Here is a 21,073-nt window from a genome sequence, read left to right as displayed (position 1 = left end):
CTTTTTGTTTCGGTACATAGCGCTAGTTATAGACACATACGTTTTTGCACTCTGTCAGTGAGCACCACTACGAATGTCTCATTTTTAACTTTCAACCTAGGGTTACCAAATATACTAGATAGGAAAGTAGGACAATTTCTACTGTAGCAAACTATGTTTCGCCAACTAACTCACGCTTGTTCTACGGGATCTCGGGTTCTAAATACCAAATTAATCCGTTCTTTTATCAAAGTATAAACTTTATTTTTTAACAATGGCAAAACTCGTACTCTCAACGGAAAAGTTAACATGCGCAATAATTAGCACGAGGGAGACTCTTCTTGGTGGACTGAGGTACGCTGTGATTGATCGATTGGCGCCCTCTTCTGACATACTTTTCCCTGGATATGTTCTTACTTCTTTTTCAGATTGTTCCATTATTGTTTCCATAAATGCTGGTTTGAACCTTTCTGTTGAAATATTTGTCTCTCTGCCTTTGTAGTCAATTTTAAAAATATGATCAGTTGTGCTTTCCAATATCTGAAAGGGGCCTTCGTACGGGGGTTCTAATGGTTTCCTTGCAGAATCCACTCGTACAAAAACATGACTACAAGTGTATAACGTTTTGTGAGTAAATGGTGTACGTTTGGAATGATGTGCTGTTGGTACAGGCTTGATATTCCGGATATACTGTCTAAATTTATCCATGAATGGGTATGGACTCGAGTCTGTTTCTGGAGCAACAAAAAATTCTCTTGGTAGTCTTAAGCTCGCTTCCCATTGCTGTAAGTTTGGGCCGCGAGCGCGTTCACGGTCCACTTGAAAGTGTCAACTCTACGAGCAGGAGAGTCTGAAGTACCCAGCGAGCCTGCACCGTGATCTGTTTAATCACCAAACGAGCCCGGCATATCCAAAGCTACCATGCACCCCGATCGCTGTCGCCGCCGCAGGCGGTCAACAAGGGGTAGGGTCTTCCGTCCCACAGTGTGTCGCCTATTGTGGAAATTTGGAGCAAAACTCATTGCTCCTAATTTAATCAACTTTCGAACTAAGACATCCAATACTTTTCTAAAGAAAATACAAAGATGTATCGATTGACGTATTAAAAAAATATTAATTTTCATTGAGAAAATTGAGGTAACCCTGATTATTGTTGAAATTGCAGTTTTCAACAATAATTAACATGTTTTTGTCTGCTTTTAATGTATGAACTCGTACTGATACGCAATAAGTGCGCATATGCAAGTAATCTGTAGAAATAGCATACAAAATGAGGCTGAAAATTACAAATTTCACTTTGTTCACTCTGTTCGCGTGCTCAGGTGCTCGGATGCTCGAATGCTCGCGTGGAATATAGCCGTGGCTGCTAGCGCCGAACGCCTCTCATGCTCGGACGCTCGTAAAAATCGACCCTTTCGAGTGGTTCGAAGCGTCGTATAGGCGACTTATGCTCGCCTAGTGGGAACGTCTTTTCGAACAAAATTCGCCGAGCACGCACAATTTATGACCGAACGAGCTCGTTACAGCAATGGGAAGCGACCTTAAGAACTATACCGTATAACATTTCTGCAGCAAATGCTTGTAGGTCTTCCTTGAAGCTTGTCCGAAGTCCTAACAAAACTGTAGGCAGAGTGTCTACCCATTGTGGGTTATTGTGGCACATTATGGCTGTTTTTAGAGATCTGTGCCACCTCTCTATCATCTCATTGGATGCTGGATGATAAGCTGTTGTGCGTATCCTGGAACAACCAATTAATTTTATTAATGAAGAAAATAGTTGCGACTCAAACTGAGTTCCTTGGTTGGTTGTAATGTCTATTGGAGCACCAAAACATGATATCCATGTGTTATAAAAAGTTGTAGCTATTGTATCTGCTGATCTAGAAAATCTGTCAATAATGGTAAGACAATAGCGAAATCCTTTGGATGGCTGTAATGAGCCTATTATGTCTAAGTGTACGTGTTCAAAACGTCCCTTAGGAACTTCAATTTCTTCTGGTATTTGTTTGTTATGCCTATGTATTTTACTGACTTGATATGCTATGCAAGTTCTTGCTCATTTTGTTATATCTTCTTTTGAGCATCTGAGGTATATATGGACATATATTATTTCCTGTTATGGCACAGAACAGATACAACGCAACTACATTATCCAATGTGGTGAAGAAACGTATATTTAGAACTCGTATAATGTTGCCAACATCCTTTTCAGCGGAGAGTAGAGTAGGGAATTTTAACACTTGAAAAGTTGTGTACAGTGTACAATGATTTAATTTTTATAAAATTATTTAATTATGTTGTATGTACATATAAGAGACTCATTGTCCGATTACACGCAATTTGTCTCCTTATTTTTCTTTTATAATTAACAAAAGAAAGAAAAAAAATTAATATCTTTCTAAAGTATGAATATTATTGATAAACACGGCCAAGCTATTCATATCATTTTATTCGGAAGAGTTCACAAAATCATTTCTGGTTGATAGTAACTAAATAACTTGCCATCTTGTCAGGATTAATACAATAAATAATCATGCACATTAGTTTATAATGAATAATTTATTCGTTCTACGGATGCGTGTTGTTGCGAATGTTGACCGCGCACGTCGTCTGTCTTCTTCTTCAATTGAACGAGCGCGTTAACGTGTGCAGCGAAATTTATAACATTTACAATTATTTATACTCGTAGCTACGTTCGTAGCTAACTGTTGCTCCTACAATATATTATGTTATAATATAATATGTAAACGCAAAATAGTATGTAACGTGTATACAAAAAAGGATGCATAAAGTATCAAAAATGTTATTCCATGATTAAAAATTAATGAGAAATGTAAAAAGAGGGAAAAAAGTTATCAAATGGTTCGAGATCCGGAACTCGGTTAGCGGCGCGACAACTTTACACTCTATCGCTGCACCTACCATTCATTTCTACTTTGAAGGAAGAGGAGGGAAAGGAGGGAGAGGAGGGAGACGAGGAAGAGGGGGAACAGCAGGAAGAGGAAACGGAAATGTATTTATTAATTATTATTATTGAAAATCATAATAAATATATTTAAAAAAGACAAATTGTTGTTAAATTTTTTATTGAATACATCTATTCTATCGTATAAGTCGTATAAGAGGAGGAACAGACAATTTAAAATTTAAAAAAGACAATTTTTTGTTAAATTTTTTATTGAATACATCTATTCTATCTATTATGTAAATGCCATAATAACCATAAAAATCATAATAGCCATAATAATCTGATGTTGATCATAATAATCATACTAACAACCATAATAATCGTAGTAATCGTCATAATAACTACAATAATCATAATAATCATAATTATAATCACAATAATCATAGCAATAATCACAATAATCATAATAACCATAGTAATAATTACTATCTATATCTATTATTAAAGCAGGCCTTTTGCTTTTTTTCCCTCAATCGTGAACGAAATTAGTTTCGCTATTACAATCTGTAATTTAAAGGTTTATAGTCCTTGCAATTTTCGCATCTTTGGCATTGATTTTTGGTAAGTACTATCACCGACCAGATAATAATAGACCTAACATTCAATGGAGTTTTGTGTCTCAGGTCAAACTGCCTTACCGATGCATAGTTTGCGGACTGAATTAGGCGACCTCTACTCACGAATAACGTTCATTTGGAGAACTACTCCAACCTCTGGTGAAATATCGAATAGTGTGTGTGCTTACGTATGTGTGATTTCTCAGAGTCCTCAGTCTGGCAGCACAGCTGTGGCAGCACAGGTCTGGCAGGATTTCTCCGCCGTCTCCGCCGTTTTTTTACTTGCAGTGAAATAGTGGAGCGATTTAATTGCAAATTAGAATGATTAAATTGATCTCAAATATTACAATTGAATTCAGAAACTGAAAAACATGAGTACTTCGAAATCTCATGAAATGAGACATAGAAAAAATTCTGATGCAGTAAATAAGTTTACACGAAATCAAGAATTATACAACCCATGTTTAAAGGTATTGCAATTTAAGTGATCAATCGTTTTGAGGTTAATTAATCATTCCTTCATTATATAGAAAAGAGATAGGATATTACAATTTCATAAAATGAATATAATATTCTTTTTTATTCAAGAAATTCTAATTATTAGACAGTTTACTTTTAATCGTCAATAAATTATCAAATTACCTAATCTCAAAACTAAACCAAAGCATTATAAATCTTATATAAAACTTACATATGATATTTATTTCAGGAGCATAACATGAGCTTTAAGTGTCTTGAAAATAATAACTTCATTCAAGTAAACTGTGCAGTGTATTTTGAAAATTACAAAAACTGCCAATATTTTTGGGTAATTTATTTTGAAAAACTATTCATGTTTTGTTTATATGCCTTGGATATGTATTTCATAAATTACATTAATATTTTAGAAGAAGGTAATGGCTGATCGTAGAATGCGTGGTATTAGTCCAATACTTCCTGCACCGGAAGAACGAGAAAAGTTAAAAACAGAATATTTAAGTCAGCAAAAAACTTATTTATGAGTTGATAGCATTTACTTTATTGTATATATTAAAAGAATTTGTAATAAGTTTAAAGGTTGTCAGTTAACAGTATAGCACATGAACTGCACCAGACCAACTTCAACATATTCACATTATTATACATATGTAGTTTAAATGTATGTGCATCTATTTAGTTATAACAGCGTTGATACTGTACTGTTATGGATAGATGCGCGTATCTATTTTTGAATTATATGTTACGTAGAACCATTTATTTAATTACATTTTGTATGAAGCATTTCATGTGCTATGCTGTTAAGTGGGAAACAGTTTAAATAACATTTTTTACAAACAAGCAATGCACAAAATATAGAACTACTAATTTAATTAGTAAAATTAGTAAGTTGTTACACCTTTATCTGATATATGCAAATTAGACTAATCTAATGTACTGGATGTAAATACAGATAAAAGTTTTCAAAATAAATACACTCAATTTACATAAAATCATTTTAATGTCTTTGGTAAAACAAATGTTTGAGGAATAGCAGAATTATATTCACCATTAACTCTTTGCCGTATGACGAGTGAGACTTGTGATATAAAATTCGGGTCCAAACACAGAAATGAATCAGGCTCGTGGTGCGGATGAAGGACTTCGTGCTTCGCGGTGTCAAATTAAATCGTACGGCAAAAAGTAATAATGATAAAATAAAAATTACAAACAAAAAGCATGTTTACATTGAAAGGAAACTGAGTACCAAAAATGAAAATAACAAAAATTTGGTTACAACACATTAGTTGTGCGTGTTTTATAAATAGTTCAGTTAAAAAATTTAGCATCTTAAGATCACTATGCATTAACTATATTTTTCCTTACAGAAACTGCATATGTACATATACTAAATTGTACAAAAAAACCTTAGCCCTATAAGTTGATTTTACCTAGCATTTAAGGAACTAATAATTGTTGTTACAAAAAGTAACATGAAAGGGCCTAGCCGAATAAGGAGGTCAAAAGTGCCCCCAAACCAAATTCGATTTGCTTATCATAAAAAAACTAGTTTGTGCCAATTTTCAACTCTCTATCTCAACCTGGTGGGTAGTAATGGGGGTAAATAGAAAATCACATTTTTTGAAAATTACTTGTACCCTATTGAATAAAAAATTCGACAAAAAATCAGAGATATTTCAGATACCAAGATACATGTAGAATTTTCTGAGTTTTTTAAATTGATAATTGAAGCCATGAAAAATAAAAAAACGGGAAAAACTGCCAAAAAACGCGGATTTCGCATTGAAGCAATCTCAAAACTACAATCATATTTTTACAGTAAATATATATTGTTGTTACTAGTATCTCTGATTTTTTTCAGATTTTTCGGTTTGGTGCGCCATAGTCAAAAAAATCAAAAACCGATATTTTCGTCGTTTCTGTCGCGTCAGAGTAACATATACGTCGAATTTTTGTACATTTTTTAAAAGACAAGAGTTTTGTTCAATGTTCAAAGCTTTTACACTCAGGAAAATAACATAACAATTACAGAAAGTAAATAAACTCGTCCGATGAAAACTGCCGAGCTAGGTATGTTTCGAAGTGTCTACTACTACGTACTACGTTTCCAATAAAATCAATGGCGCAGCGACAAATCGTCTACCTGCTAAACCGCTGCATATTTTTTAGGCACAGGTTCAGGCCCCTCTTTGGGCTCATCATTTTTTAAACTCATTATTATATATTTTTTTTAAATTCCTAATCATCTAATAATGATCGACATTTACTTTTATATGTTTTTTGAGAACATTTCAAAATATTTTAATCTGAAATATCTATAAAAATACTTTTGGAGTACTTTTCACGATTGCGTTTTTCTTATTATATATGTTACCACTTAAATTCATATCATATGAATTATGAATGAATTGCAATCTTAATTGTATGTTTTGCTATTATGGCTAGTGTTCTTTTAAATCAATCTCTCCCTTTCTCTCCCGCTCTTATCAAAAAATGTATGTGTAGGTGTTCACCACAGCCTCACTATCTAATGGAGGAAGCTGTAAAGATCATTCCACTCTAGATCTACTAGCCCATTCTTGGCCAATAACAATTTTTTATAATAATTACATTTTGAAGTACATGTTTGATTGTTGGTTCCTTATATGTGGAAAAAGTATTATAGGTGAACATCTTGAAATGTTTTCAAAAAACATAAAAGTAAATGTCGATCATTATTAGATGATTAGGAATTTAAAAAAAAATATAATAATGAGTATAAAAAATGATGAGTCCAAAGAGGGACCCGAACCTGTGTCTAAAAATCATACAACGGTTTAGCAGCTAGACGCTTTGTTGTGTCATTGACGCTGTTGGAAACGTAGTATCGACACTTCGAAACAACTAGCTAGGCAGTTTTCATCGGACGAGTGTATTTACTCTCTGTAATTGTTATGTTATTTTCCTGAGTGTAAAAGCTTTAAACATTGAACAAAACACTTGTCTTTTAAAGAATGTACGAAAATTCGACGTATATATGTTACTCTGACGCGACAGAAACGACGAAAATATCGGTTTTTGATTTTTTTGACTATGGCGTACCAAACCGAAAAATCTGAAAAAAATCAGAGATACTAGTAACAACAATATGTATTTACTGTAAAAATATGATTGTAGTTCTGAGATTGCTTCAATGCGAAATCCGCATTTTTTGGAATTTTTTCCCGTTTTTTGTTTTTCACGGCTTCAATTATCGATTTAAAAATCTCAAAAAATTCTATATGTATCTGAAATATCTCTGATTTTTTGTCGAATTTTTTATTCAATAGGGTACAAGTAATTTCCAAAAAACGTGATTTTTTATTTTACCCCCATTACTACCTCTCAGGTTAAGATAGAGGGTTAAAAATTGGCACAAACTAGTTTTTTGTGATAAGCTATCGAATGGCCCATCTCAAATCGAATTTGGTTTGGGGGCACTTTTGACCTCCTTATTCGACTAGTCCCTTTCTGCAGTTGAAATTATGGGTATACCTTAGAATAAGGCTGTCTAACTTGCGGCCCGTAGGTTGCATACAGCTCTTTCCCCGACTTAATTGCACTGTTAAATGACCCCCACCATGTCTGTTTCACTTACATTTTACGACAGAACAGGACTAGGAAAGTGGCAGTTCTCTCTTTTCAGTGAGAGAGAGAGAGAGAGAGAGAGTCGTGTATATACATAGCTCATGCTCCTATGCTAGCTAACTGCTAGTTAATGGGAGAACCGCCTAACTGATGGTGGAGGTCGAACAATACTGGCGTGGAAGAAGTTCGACAGCCATGCCTTAGAGCAGCAATGTTCAAATATCTATTAGGCGAGCGGTAGTTGCTGAAAATGCCAGGAATCACTCGCGAGCAGCCTAGCTCGAACGCCTTCCCTACTCCTTGAGGAACGGCCTTAGTAGAGTAGTTTCGATGGCTCCCCTCTCTGCTGCTGAAGTTGGCCTTGAAACCGCTCGCGAGCGATTCCATGCATTTTCTGCTGCTCGCGTTTGCCTCGAGGTACTTGAACATCGTTACTCTAAGAGGCATAAAAGATATCTCACGCAATTAGGAGAAGCTATATCTTTATAATGGTTAGAAATAGAAAAAAATGTTATAAGACAAAATTAATCGGTATCCAAGGATGCATAACCTGAATGTAATCTTACGTGTTGGTGCATTTAAAAAATGTAACTGCACCTTTATTTTAATTGAACTTTATAATTTTTATTGTATTATTTGATGTAACTTTTTAATTTTTACAAAAAAGTATTATAGTAGTTCTGCCTTAAACCTGATTATAATTTAAAAGTTTACTAAATGTATGTATGTACGTAGTGATCCTCAAAAGAGTATTTTGACAAGGTGTGGTGATAATGGTTGATTGCTTGAGAATTATTTGTGCTTAAAGCAGAAATAGACAGAGAAAAAAACCTGAAGTTTTTCGCTGTGTTATGTACATATGTCTTTATTTTCAGTTTAAGAGCAGTTTGCCATGGTTGTTTGATTATTCCCTTGAGAAATCATTAGGTGTATATACCTGTAAATGTTCAAATGGTCCTTCATTGCATTATAAACATTTTTTCATTCTTTTTTATTCAGGTTATGCCCCATTCGATACCGTTTAATTTTACCTTAAGGCCTTTTTTTCTATTTTTAACCGTTTTAAGGCCAATGCACACGAGTGATATTTTGACGCACGATTTTGTTCGCTATTATATGTTTCTCTTTGTTTTCCCAATTACAAAAAACGAAACCAGACATATAATCGCAACGAGATCGTGCATCAAAATATCGCTCGTATGCATCGGGCCTTAAAGAGACAGATTTTCTTAGTTACATGTGACACCGTATATATAGTCCAAGACGGGCTAGGACATTATTAAATATATGAATAAGAAACCGTTTGATTACGAATTGAGATTTCACAAATTAATGAAAATGTATGAATTGTGTTTAAATTGCCAGAAGAAATGTAAAACTAAATTTATCGAATTAAAAACAAATTTTAATTTTGTTCGTTCAACATATCTACGGTTTAACCCGGAGTTAATTATATGCTACATATGTGAATGTATTTTCCTCATACTTTGTGTGTTTTTTCTGAACTATCCTACACAAGTTATCAATTTTACTTGATAAAAGTTGGGAAAAATTTTTAAATAAGATCACCTACGTATTATACATTATTTATCCACTATTGTCATGAGGAATGTGTTTCTAACACAAAAACATTATTAAGTTTTAAAAATTAATTTAATCAAAATTAACAGAACAACGCGTGGCAGAATTAATAAAATGCATAGTAATTAATGAAATGTTATGGAGCGTTTATATATCCATTTTCTGATGGCAAAAACGTCGCATTAGCTTCATACTACTTTTTAACGAAATTCTAACGTAATTTTATGTATTACTTTCCTATTCTGCACATTGAGAAATTATATATTTTGAATAATGTTAAATATGTATGTATCAACGGTTCATTTATTTAAAAAATAATTATGAAAGTTATTTTAATTATTTTTGGCCGTGCTAAGAAACAGATTCCTACTATCTTTCTTCAAATTGACAATTTTAAATTTTAATTTAAATGTTTCAACAATTAGAAATTTTGAAAAGTTTTACCTATTTTATGTTATTCATTGTTGATAGTAAAAGATAAATATTTCAAATTTTGCATTGTTACATGCAAAAGATATTAGCATACACATGCATTCTTACATAAAATAAATAATATCTCTGACTTATATCCTGCCATAAGCGTACATCAATTATGATTTATACATTCAGACAATACACGTTAAAAACGAAGAACGAAAAATAATATTCCTAACACGCACACGATCAGAGTTTACGAACAGAACACAAAAAAGACAAAACAGAAGTCAATAAATTCTTTCTTCATTGGTAACGTTCTTAAATAAATATCTCAAATGAAAACTTCCGGTTGACGCTGCGACTACATATTACAATAAAGCGTAGAAATGAAAAATCTTTGTCTCCGTAAACTAATAAATACAATTACTTAACAGGTACTTTTCTTAATTGGATATGTGATCAGCAATGATCGGATACATGAATGAATTGATTAAATCAATTGTTCCATTTTTCATTCATTGTTTAGGTTTAAACGTTCTTTTTCGACGAAAAAAACGTTCTAAATTTACAGAATTCGTTTAGTTTTTTTTCTCTTTCTGTGCTCTGTTTTCAGTAATGCGTAGTTATTTCTGACACATTCAGTTTTTCTTCGTTTCTAACATGTATCGTCAGCAAGTAGTCAATCGCTCCGATCTTTAATGCGGAATGTGTGAATTCGGAAATGACGACACATCTGACGTACCTAAAAATAATAAGTTCAATCGCCATTAATAGTTTGCAAATATAATTATTCAACACTTACGAAATACAAATCTTACCACGCATGTGCCATAATGAATATGAGCTAATAAAGCCACGATGGCAACGATATACGTAAATACCAGATCTATGCTGGGTAAGACAAAAGAAAATATAGCTGCAATTCCAATAGGAAGCAATATCCATAACAGTAAATCGCATCTAGTATTACTCATTTGTGAAACGATTAATCGACACTGAAATTTTTAAAAATAATATTAATTTCAAATAACTCAATCAATTAATTTAATAAATTGTTTTGTACATCTTACGCATATGTTAGAAAAAATAGTTCCAATAGTTAAGAATACTATCCGAGGATCCTTTTCAACAATATTACTAGGTGAATGGAATACCCAAATTGTAGAGATAGTAAAAAGTACTGTCAAAGGCAGCAGAGGTCTTACAGCATCGAAGAATGTTCGCATTTTGCCGGTCTTGTCCCTGTATGATCTAAAAACAAATATAAATTTCATAGTACTTCATAAACTCTAATATAAGAAAATATAAAATGTTTTGTTTGCACCAACTTGTATATATTCCAGAGAACAACAGGTAAACTGGTCATAATTGCAGTGACATAAAGTATCACTTCAAACATCACTCCCATGGAAATTCCTCCAGGTAATTCAAATTTCCAGGTTCTGTATCCCCCTATACTCGATATAATAAAGACTATGATAGTACCCTAAAAGAAACATGATTATTAGTCACTTTTATCATACTGAATTATAACATATGATTAATAATGATACATGATAATATATTATATAAATCATTTACTTACTACCATCGATAGATCATATCCCCAGGGAAGAAATAATATACCAGTGTTATATTTTTCCCAATGAGTTAAGTAAAAATTAATAAATACACTCCATAGTATGAAGTACATTCTTAGTGGAGACACACTATGGTCTGTTCTACCAAATACGGAAAACATGCAAACTGTAATGAGCATTGTTGTCCAACTATCTAACCCATGATCAAATAGTTCTCCTAAGGGTCCAGATGTTTGTGTACGTCTTGCTTGTTTTCCATCGATACCATCTATAACAAGAAAATTCTTACTATTGAGAATTTGTATTGTTTGGAATGTGAAATAATCAACAATCATAATTGAAATTTTTGCTTTTTTTACCAAGTGTATATGCCATAAAAACGTTAAATGCTCCTAAGGCAAACACCCATCTTGGTATAGGAGGGTATTGTGGTTTATCATCGCTTGACGCATATAGATAATAATCATAACTTGCAAATATAGTGAAGTTTAAGACCGTAAAAAGAAATCCAGAAAATGTTAACATATTTGGAGCAACCCACTTTGGACAATACTAAAAATAGTTTGAATTCCATGAAACAAGTTCAATAAATTAAACAAGTATTTATACTAATAAATTCTTATAGAAAAAACCTACCTGAACTATTCTGTTCCAAAATGGATGCATAATATATACACTAAGAGGACTTGTGTCCACAGAATTATACTGAAAAAGATATACAAATTTAGTATAAAATAATATTTATAATATTTAAATAATTTAAATTAAAAAGAATTTAAATATTAAATAATATTTAAACATTATATTTATAGTGGTAGTGCTACAAGTATTGTGCACAATTCAGGATTTGACATCTAGAATAGCACAAGGGCAAAAGAAACTTATTATTAGCTGCACCTATTTCTACCTTTGGTAGAAATTTCTAGCAATAGGTGCCAATAACCAAATTACATATGCCCTGTTTTTATGACTGTTTAAGTAAATTGACTTATTACATTAGAACTAAACACATCCACGTATCTTTCGAGTGCCAACTTCAGAACTCTACACAGTACAATCTTTTTATATTTTCTGTTCAATTTGCAAGAGAATTTTCAAATTGCACAAATAAAAATATTCTTATAGTCTTGCAAGGCTGCTTTAAAAATATTATTCAATCAAACATAAGATAAAGTATTGCATAATACATTTTACTGTATTTGTTATATTTACAGTGTAATTCTATATGTGCATGCTTAATTAACAAAAACTTTAATACAGTTTAAAATTATCAGTTTTAAACTAGTTGAAACTAAGAGCATTCATTTGTAGAAAAATAAAAAATCATGTATAATATGAACTGGATATACATAAGGTATTATGTTGTACATGGGAAGCTTTCTTTCCTCTAAGGTGAGAAATATGGCAGAGATGAATTCAGGACACTAAAATAAGAAAAAAAGTTCATATAAACATATGCTCAATATAACCTTGTTTTCACGTTATAGCATATAAAACCTTATGTTGCAAATAACTCCACTTAACTTTATGTTGCAACAATCTTTTTCACATATATGTAGACATAGTGGAATTTAATAATGCTATACTGCTCTGTGTCATTTGAAGGCCATGAGATCATATGCATTTTGTATCGTCTTATGAATACAGTAGTTGCTAATACATAAGACACAATCACAAAAGTAAGATATTCAAGAATTATTGTAAGTTACTGATAATGAAAATGAGTTATTCTAATACTGAAATAGTTGATATGCCAAAAGCATGTCTGGTTTTGCAGAGTGTAATGCTATAAGAACTAGAGTTCTGTATCAAAAACGGTTTCCAAATTCTTGTTTGCCTGATAGGAAAACGTGTCAAAGATTACACGTTTATCTTTGGAATACTAGTCCCTTTAAAAAATTTATGGTAAATTGTAATGTATATACCAGTATTAGAAGTATTAAGCACAAAGAACAAATTTTGAACAGTATTGAAGAAAATCTAGCCTATAATATAATAGAAATAGGAAGAGAAGCAGGCATGGAACAAACTATAGTATGAAGAATTTTACATGAACAGCTTTTATCCTTATCACGTACGAAGTGTATAAGCTGTCTGAAATTGATTGTTCAGCACAATTGATCATTTGATCAACATCTTCTACACATAATATTGTTTACAGATGAGACTGTTTTATGAAGAATGACATGTTTAGTTTTCACAATGCGCGTCATTGAGCTGATAACAATGTATCAGCTTTCGTGCACTTAAAACATCAACAGTAATTTATTAAATTATCTGTAAAATTCGTGTTGTTCCAAGCATAAGCAGATATTATTGCAGATAGCTTGATAGCTCTTTTTTCAACTTTTTAAAAAACAAATTGAATGCTTTATTAAATGAAATTTTATTAGACATAATAAAACACACATATTGTTCATATATAATAGAGCTCTATTATATTTTAATTGTGAACTAGAATATTATTTAAGTTAAATCCACTGACTATTATTTATAGAGACATATGCAATCTTTAGTTTATAAATATCTGTCGATAGTATTGAAACACTTTACCAATGTATTCACACTGCACTAAAGTTGATGGTGGTCACTTCAAGCAATTTCTTTGAAGCAAGTATTATAACACAAGGTAAGCTATCATTTGAAAACAAAGTCATATCAGGTATATGTTTATATGAATTTTTTTCTTTGTTTTAGTATCCTAAATCAACCACTGCTAATTTCCCAAAGTAATATTTGCGAGGCCATTGTATACATCGACTTAAATTTTTGTTTAATTTAAATGATTCAGAGAGACTAACTCTTTAAGATGTGAAATATTTGGGAAGTGACTTTCTATGGCATAAAAAGGGTTGCATCCTTATTTTGTTTTATTAGAATGGCATAGTAATTTTCAATTATTTGTAGAACTATTGGCCAAGCTAACAACATTTATTCAAAACATTCTTTTATTTTGCATAGTTAAAAAGTTACAGTAAAGAATACGTTTCTCAAGAGTAGCTTTAAGGATGAGTGAAAAGATATCAAAATAAATGTTACTTACAATAGAAAGTTATATTATGAAATGTTTAAAATGCTGGCCATTCGCTTCCAAACATTTATTTATTCTGTTCACGACATCTTCATAACATCAAGAAGAGAATAAAACTCTATTGTGATTTGATATCACCAAGGATCTTATCAGAAGTATGTAAAAACATTGTAAGCAGAATGGATAAATATGCAAATGTTTGAAAATGAATGGGTAACATTCCCCAAATGTTTTGCATCCTAAAAAGTTAGCTCTTTAAATCATTTATGGGGAAAAAAAAGAAAATATGCATATATATATATAAGTCTCTGCAGTGGTTTCAGAAATATAACTTCATAACACTTTGTCTAAGACATTCTGAACAAAATGCTCTTCATTTTAAGTTTAAAATATCAATTCCAACATATTTACATATATTTACATCTACAACTACTGTAGAAAATTATCTGAAACTATTTACCTCAAATAATTTAATACATTATTAAATGCATTTTGTCTATTTGATGTTTTTTTATATGAACAAGTAGTTATAAGAGCATGATAATGCATTAATATATTAGATTAGAACAAACAACATTCAATAATTACAGAAATATGTGCTGTAACTTTTAACATATTAGTGGACAATCTTCGCTTATAAATACAACTATTAATTGGTACATTCGCACAGGAGAAATTGACTATATTTTATCATTATTGCCTACAGTTTGTTTAGTTCTACAAGTAGCAAAGAAATCAGAATGCAAATGTGAACTTTCCTTGAGAGAAAATAAATGTAACCAGAAACAAGAGGCGGGAATACTTACTTTATAATTCTCAAAGCCAACAAGATGCTGCTCTGTAAGGTACTCAACCTCGAGACTCGACTTGTGATACATGATGAGTCGTAGGAAATGTTTAACTGCTATAACAAATATGTTATTTTGATCACTTAGAACACTGGACTATTTCACTTCATCGAAGCATGTGTTAAGTATGTTCTCCCGAAATAATGTGACACAAATGAGGTTAGAACTGATCGCAACATGAAGAAAGTTTCGAAGCACGTGCTTCTCCGTTGTTGAGTAACCGTCAATTAGCGTCGATTCATCATAAATCGTGATGATGATGCAATGCGCAGCAATCCATGCAAACCAGTGCAAATGATACACTGTGATACACGAACACTATCATGTAATCTGCAACTTCTAGACTCCTAGAGTCATTTTAAATCAAGGCCGATTCTCACGTGCTGTATGCCTTATGGCGTATCGCCGTAGGGTATCATACGTGGGTGTTTTCCAGCTATACACACAGCGGTACAGTAGGACTTTCCAGCTACGGTACACTATATTACACTGTGATGCACACCCAGTTTAATGTATTCTGACCGTACCGCATATGCACGTAGTAGAGTTTACCCCCCAACGCGGAATTCGGCAATTAACACTATCTGGTGATGTTTAAAACAACTAATGTCACAGCCGACTCTAGTACTAACCGTGCTGAACAACGTGGCAACACCGCTCGTGTGAGGATCGGAGTCCTATTTTCAAAAGTAGAGTTTTGTTGTTTTGTACGCAGTATCATAATTAACGTCATTTTGTTGTATAAAATTATACTGTTATACAATATTTTTATTAATTATGTATAAGCAATACATAAATATTATAACTATAGTAAGTAGAAGTAATATAGAAGTATACTAATCTTTAAAAATGCGGTATATATTTTGTGGACTCTCGGAAGAGTTTGGTGTTGTGATACATTATATTTGAAATATTTACAGAGATTTGAAGAAAATATAAGTGTGAAACAAGATAGTTTTATCTTTGAATCAAATTGAAGGATTTAAGAATTGATAAAGGTATGTATAAGTTAATAGAGAGACGTAAAATGGACAAAATTATTGATACGAAGCCAAATAGGTTAAGTGAACAGGTGAAACAGACTAAAGAGGTTAGCATAATTAGATATTGAAAGGAACAATTCTGCAGTTAATTATAAAATCGTGTTAGAGGATAGTATTATAATTGTGGAAAATTTCCTCACCACCCTAGGGCTATTTACCATGGTGCATTACCTTTTTTTTTATTATAATGGGTGGTTCGCCAATAGTCATATCATCCCACTTTTTAAAATAAAATTAATTTTAAATAAAACATAACAAAAACATAATTTTTGTATTCATAAAAAAATTAAGTATTATATTTTGAAATAATAATAATAAATAATCTTAAATAATATTAATAAGAAAACATAACAAAACATACTCTTGAAATACTATTAGTAAAACCTTAAATCTTGTGAAATAGTACATACTAAGCAAATAAATAAAACTCTATTAATGTATTGAAACATATTGAAACATATTGAAATGAATAAGTTGAATATATATACATAAAAATTGATGTTTTAAGAAAAGTGAAATTAAAAAAACATTATTAAAAATCTAGTGCCTATTAAAAGTTTTTAATTTACGATTTTTAGAAGTAATGTCTGCATGCGTTTCCAACTGACTATTATTTACAGTTTTTACATAATCGTTTAATAAAATATTTGAAAAAATTGATCATAATTTAAACAAAATACTGTGGTAAGTTTGTCCACAAACGCATGTATCTGAAAATGCTAAATAATGTATATCTGATTGAATACTAATATATGTTAATTTACATAAAATATATTTATGATTTTCAGATTGTAAGAATTGAGATTCTAAATTACCGTCATTTATTATGGCCTCCATTATTGCATACATATGAATAAATGTGGTTATCACTGCTTCAGTGGGAACAGAAAGGCCCCCTCTTTGTAAGTGATCAAAATATATATCGCCTATAGTTTTACCTTTATCCTCCACAATTAATAATCAACATATATTGCAATTTAATTTTTTAGCAACAGAATGGGATCCATACCCGGATATGTAAATTTTAATGGAATCATCAACAACACAATCAGACAAATATGCAGAATCAAAGATTCCTAAAAAACAAGTTACATCAATGGAAAGATCATGAAGATCGTTACTGTTGTCATCACAAATTCGAAATTTATTTTTGATTTCAGTAAAAGAAAACGAACTTGCCGATTTTGTAAATATATGTTTCAATCTAATATTTTTTTTGCATGAATTGCTTCAGTATATGATACATGATAATTAAAAATCGTTTCTCTAATTTTTCGGTTGTAAATTTTCCAGCTAGAAGATATGATATATCAAAATTTTGAAATCAGTACTCTGTAAGTTGTAAAAGAACTATAGTACTTTGATGCAGAGCTTTGAAAGTATCTAATGTTAAGTGGCCATTTGTCTCTAAATTTTGCCAAGAATTTAACCATATTAGAAATTTCTTTAAAAATTCACATCTAAAATCATTGACATTCAAAATCGGTTTACAAAATTCGTTTCTTTTCCTGTTACCTTTCACACTACTTGTATTGTTCACGATGTCCCACCAAATGCGAAATATTTTTAAAAACTGAGCGGTACCGGTATAATTGAAATCTTTCATAGCTGCTATTGTAGATTGATGGAATACATTATCAACGAGAGAAACCTTTCGTCGGTCAAAATTATTTGGATATAGTGAGTTATAGTTTAATTTATAAGCTTTCTTAGCAATTAAATATTTTTCGAAATCTTCGCTAATCTTAGTTCATTTGTATAAATGTCGGGAAAAACGAAAGTTTTATCTACATTTTTTAAATTTAACCAATTATTTCTTATATTTTTCATTATATGAACAAAGTCGTAAGAAAGAAAAATGGTTTTATTAGATTGTGAAGGATTAGGAAAACTTACACCATTATTAGATAATGATTATCTGTTATAATGCATATTATCTCGAAACCACATTTTTGAACAAATTCTATAATTTCATAAATAATCGGTATCATTTCATTCCCGGTAATATTGAAAATTGGTAATAATTTAACAATTTCAGAAAAATTTCGAAAAGCTGAACTTATCATAAAACCTAAAATGGTTTTTGCGAATTCATTAGAATTTGAAGCGCAACCTGCAAGTTTATTTGATTTGTACTGTAATTTTGAACTAATATAAATTTCATCAATTAATAAAATCACTACTTTTTCTCTAATTGTTGAATTTGATGATATGATGTTAATAAGATAATGTTTGTTTTTTATATCATTATCAGGTGTAATAGATATGTTGGATGAAAGATATTGTAAACATCGTTTATGGGGTAAAATAAAAAACTTAATAAATTGTATGCAGTCGACGATTGACTATACAGGGTGTAACAAAAATGTCGCAGTTCCTTAAAAGGGGTGATTCAGGGGGTGATTTGAAACAACTTTTTCCTTAGCGAAAATGTAAGATGAGGCTTCGTTAACGAGTTATTAATGAAAAACACCGGCCAATGAGAGCACGAGTTTGCCGTCCGAGCGACTGCGGTAGCGTTGGGTACGCGCTGGGCGCTACGGTTGTACTCCGAACAAGAAAGTCGGCATGTGTCGAAGGAAATAGCATTCGTATGAAAATATTTGCATAACGTATAAACGAAAAAGCAATGCAACAAAAGAAATGAACGGAGACTTGGAGAATTAACGTTGAAGATAGAAACGTTGAAAGTAGTCTGCGTTAGATTTAAAAAATAGTAATCATTAATGAATTAAATGCAATTCATCTGTAGTTTGTAAAACTGTGTCACTGGGTCACTGTACCGATACTGGTCATCGACCGTCGAAATGGTTTATGGTAGGGTAGAATTTTTCCAAAGAAGCTCCTTGTACCCCCCACGTAGTTTAAGCACCTCAGACCTTCCTTGTTCGGACATTTCGAGATCATGTCTCCTTCGAAACCAAAGCAATAAAGCCATAAATTACCTAAACGCGTGCCCTAGCATAAACCATTTCGACGGTCGATGACCAGGATCGGTACAGTGACCCAGTGACACAGGTTTACAAACTACAAGTGAAGTTTGTCCTCTTCTTCCTTTATTTTTCGTTGTATTGCTTTTTCGTTTATAAGTTATGCGAATAAGAAATTTACATATTCGTGTTTTTACGTTGCACGTGGTTTTCCTCGATTTTAAGTAATTATTCACTTCAAATGATACACAAAAAAAGGACTCGGTATTATTTATTATGTCGCTTTCAGTTTTCATACTAATGCTGTATTCTTCGATGTATGATGACTTTCTTGTTCGGAGTACAACCGTAGCATCTAGCGCGCGTACCCAACGCTACCGCGGTCGCTCGGGCGGCAAACTCGCGCTCTCATTGGCCGGTGTTTTTCGTAAATAACTCGTTAACGAAGCCTCATCTTACATTTTCGCTAAGGAAAAAGTTGTTTCAAATCACCCCCTGAATCATCCCTTTTAAGGAACTGCGACATTTTTGTTACACCCTGTATAACGAGAAGGCCATAATAATGGTGCACGACCTATATCTATTTTTTTCATTTTTTATTTGCCTTATTTGATCTGTTACTATTTCAAGATTTTTGGTGTAAGCGAATTCAATTGATTCTGCAATAATATATGCCTTATTGAGTTCTTCTAGAGACTTCTCAAGATGTTTTTCAATAAGACATATATCAGTGTTAGAATCTGCATCATGTAATACTTTATATCTATTTAATAAATTCTCAAGCTGAGACCTCCTAGACAATTTCTTGTCAATAGGTAGTACCCACTTTAAATCCTTAAATGACACTTCATGATTTTTTTGAGAAACTTGTAATTTCATGTCGTCAGTAATCACAATCTGTGTAGTTAGTACCAAAAAATCAGAATCGTCATTACATACAAGCATGCAAAAATAAATTTTTGAATTTGTTATTTTAATAGTCCAACAGTTTGAAATTACAAGCTTTTCTTTATAATTATTTATTAAATCCGAGAAATTACTAATTAAATCTGAATTAGTAAATTCTTGGAGTAAATATTCATTCCTTGGAATGATTTCTTGTTCACGCTCTACAGGATCTTTTCTTGGTGGTAGCACACGTTTTATTAAGTAAGAAGGTAAATTGGGGAAAATGGATGGTACTGCACCCGCTACAAGCCTTGGACATCTCAACAAAACATTCTGCAGTACACCATTGGGCGATAGAATACCCTGATACCTTTGGATATCAGTTTCTGCAAAATGCAGACTACAGACGGCAGAATATTTTGTTGGTGTCTAATTTTTACGAGGAACAGCAACCATCTATTTTTTCCGCAGTTCCTTATCTTTGGGGAATAAAAATATGGAATTGTAATTATTATCTTTTAAAATACTATCATAATTTCGCTTGCAATTGGCAACACAGCTACGTCGTAGCATTAGTGATAAGTAAATGAAATTTAAAAAAGAATATATATTCAAAACAAAATGTCCAAAAATGCTATAGATTGTATTAAATAAATGTACTACACACAAAAATAAGATACTGTAGAGTTAATATTAATAAATAAACTACTAGGATTATTGCTCCGTTTTTCACGTTCAGGACTTCAAAACTACATTAATATAAACATTTGAAAGATAGGCAGGAAAAAGAAAGACCGGTAGAGGGAGGCTGGGTAGCCGGCAGTATGGAGATTACGTACTTCCGTCTCTCTCTCTCTCTCTCTCTCTCTCTCTCTCTCTCTCTCTCTCCGTCGTTCTTGCTCTAGCGCGGAGTGGTGGGGAAGAGGAGAGAAAGCAGCGTGCGATGCGTGGCCCCAACCTGTGCTGCCAGACTGAGGACGCAAATCTTGAGAATTACCCCCTCCACTACATACACTAACGCACGGGCTGCGTATCCGTGAGCTCGGCGCTTCGGACAGTTTCGGGCAGCTTCGGGAGGTCGAGAGAGAAGGTGGATCGTGATGGCAAGTGGCAAGCGGCACGCACCTTGCGCGAGCTTTCCGATTGCCTGGATATTTTCAGTGTTCAA

The 21,073-nt window shown here is 32.2% G+C and overlaps 4 protein-coding genes and 1 long non-coding RNA gene across 7 annotated transcripts; 2 read left to right on the top strand and 3 right to left on the bottom strand.

The window, feature by feature from the left end:
• Positions 1-171: 171 nt before the first annotated feature.
• Positions 172-2,785, top strand: LOC143180945 (uncharacterized). The gene is made up of 2 exons (XR_013002203.1): positions 172-333; positions 408-2,785. It is a non-coding gene; the product is annotated as an uncharacterized LOC143180945 (long non-coding RNA).
• On the bottom strand, positions 234-1,681 carry LOC143180944 (uncharacterized). The gene is made up of 2 exons (XM_076381007.1): positions 1,534-1,681; positions 234-713 (listed from the first exon to the last, which is right to left on the bottom strand). Exons 1-2 carry the CDS (start codon positions 1,679-1,681, stop codon positions 241-243), a joined length of 621 nt encoding a protein of 206 aa, XP_076237122.1. The 3' UTR covers positions 234-240.
• A 946-nt stretch (positions 2,786-3,731) lies between the features above and the next one.
• On the top strand, positions 3,732-4,967 carry LOC143180323 (coiled-coil-helix-coiled-coil-helix domain-containing protein 7). The gene is made up of 3 exons (XM_076379972.1): positions 3,732-3,974; positions 4,214-4,312; positions 4,392-4,967. The coding sequence occupies exons 1-3, from the start codon at positions 3,876-3,878 to the stop codon at positions 4,503-4,505; spliced, it is 312 nt and encodes a 103-aa protein (XP_076236087.1). The 5' UTR covers positions 3,732-3,875; the 3' UTR covers positions 4,506-4,967.
• Positions 4,968-5,310: 343 nt separating this feature from the next.
• LOC143180322 (ethanolaminephosphotransferase 1) lies at positions 5,311-15,585 on the bottom strand. 3 transcript variants are annotated; one of them, XM_076379971.1, is made up of 9 exons: positions 15,425-15,585; positions 15,003-15,100; positions 11,802-11,870; positions 11,525-11,717; positions 11,171-11,433; positions 10,914-11,071; positions 10,656-10,836; positions 10,404-10,580; positions 5,311-10,327 (listed from the first exon to the last, which is right to left on the bottom strand). In XM_076379971.1, the coding sequence occupies exons 2-9, from the start codon at positions 15,072-15,074 to the stop codon at positions 10,265-10,267; spliced, it is 1,176 nt and encodes a 391-aa protein (XP_076236086.1). In that variant the 5' UTR covers positions 15,075-15,100; positions 15,425-15,585; the 3' UTR covers positions 5,311-10,264. The 3 variants fall into 3 exon arrangements, with proteins under 3 accessions (XP_076236086.1, XP_076236085.1, XP_076236084.1); XM_076379970.1 differs by having other exon boundaries at positions 15,003-15,097; XM_076379969.1 differs by having other exon boundaries at positions 15,003-15,585.
• Positions 15,586-19,548: 3,963 nt separating this feature from the next.
• Positions 19,549-20,478, bottom strand: LOC143181080 (uncharacterized). Its single transcript, XM_076381286.1, is given in 1 exon segment — positions 19,549-20,478. A coding segment is annotated over 1 exon segment (930 nt).
• Between the last annotated feature and the right edge of the window lie 595 nt (positions 20,479-21,073).

Source organism: Calliopsis andreniformis, chromosome 6 (assembly GCF_051401765.1).
Source record: "Calliopsis andreniformis isolate RMS-2024a chromosome 6, iyCalAndr_principal, whole genome shotgun sequence".
Taxonomy (NCBI): domain Eukaryota; kingdom Metazoa; phylum Arthropoda; class Insecta; order Hymenoptera; family Andrenidae; genus Calliopsis; species Calliopsis andreniformis.
The sequence above is the reverse complement of the archived record's forward strand: the minus strand, read 5'-3'. Positions and strand labels throughout refer to the sequence as shown.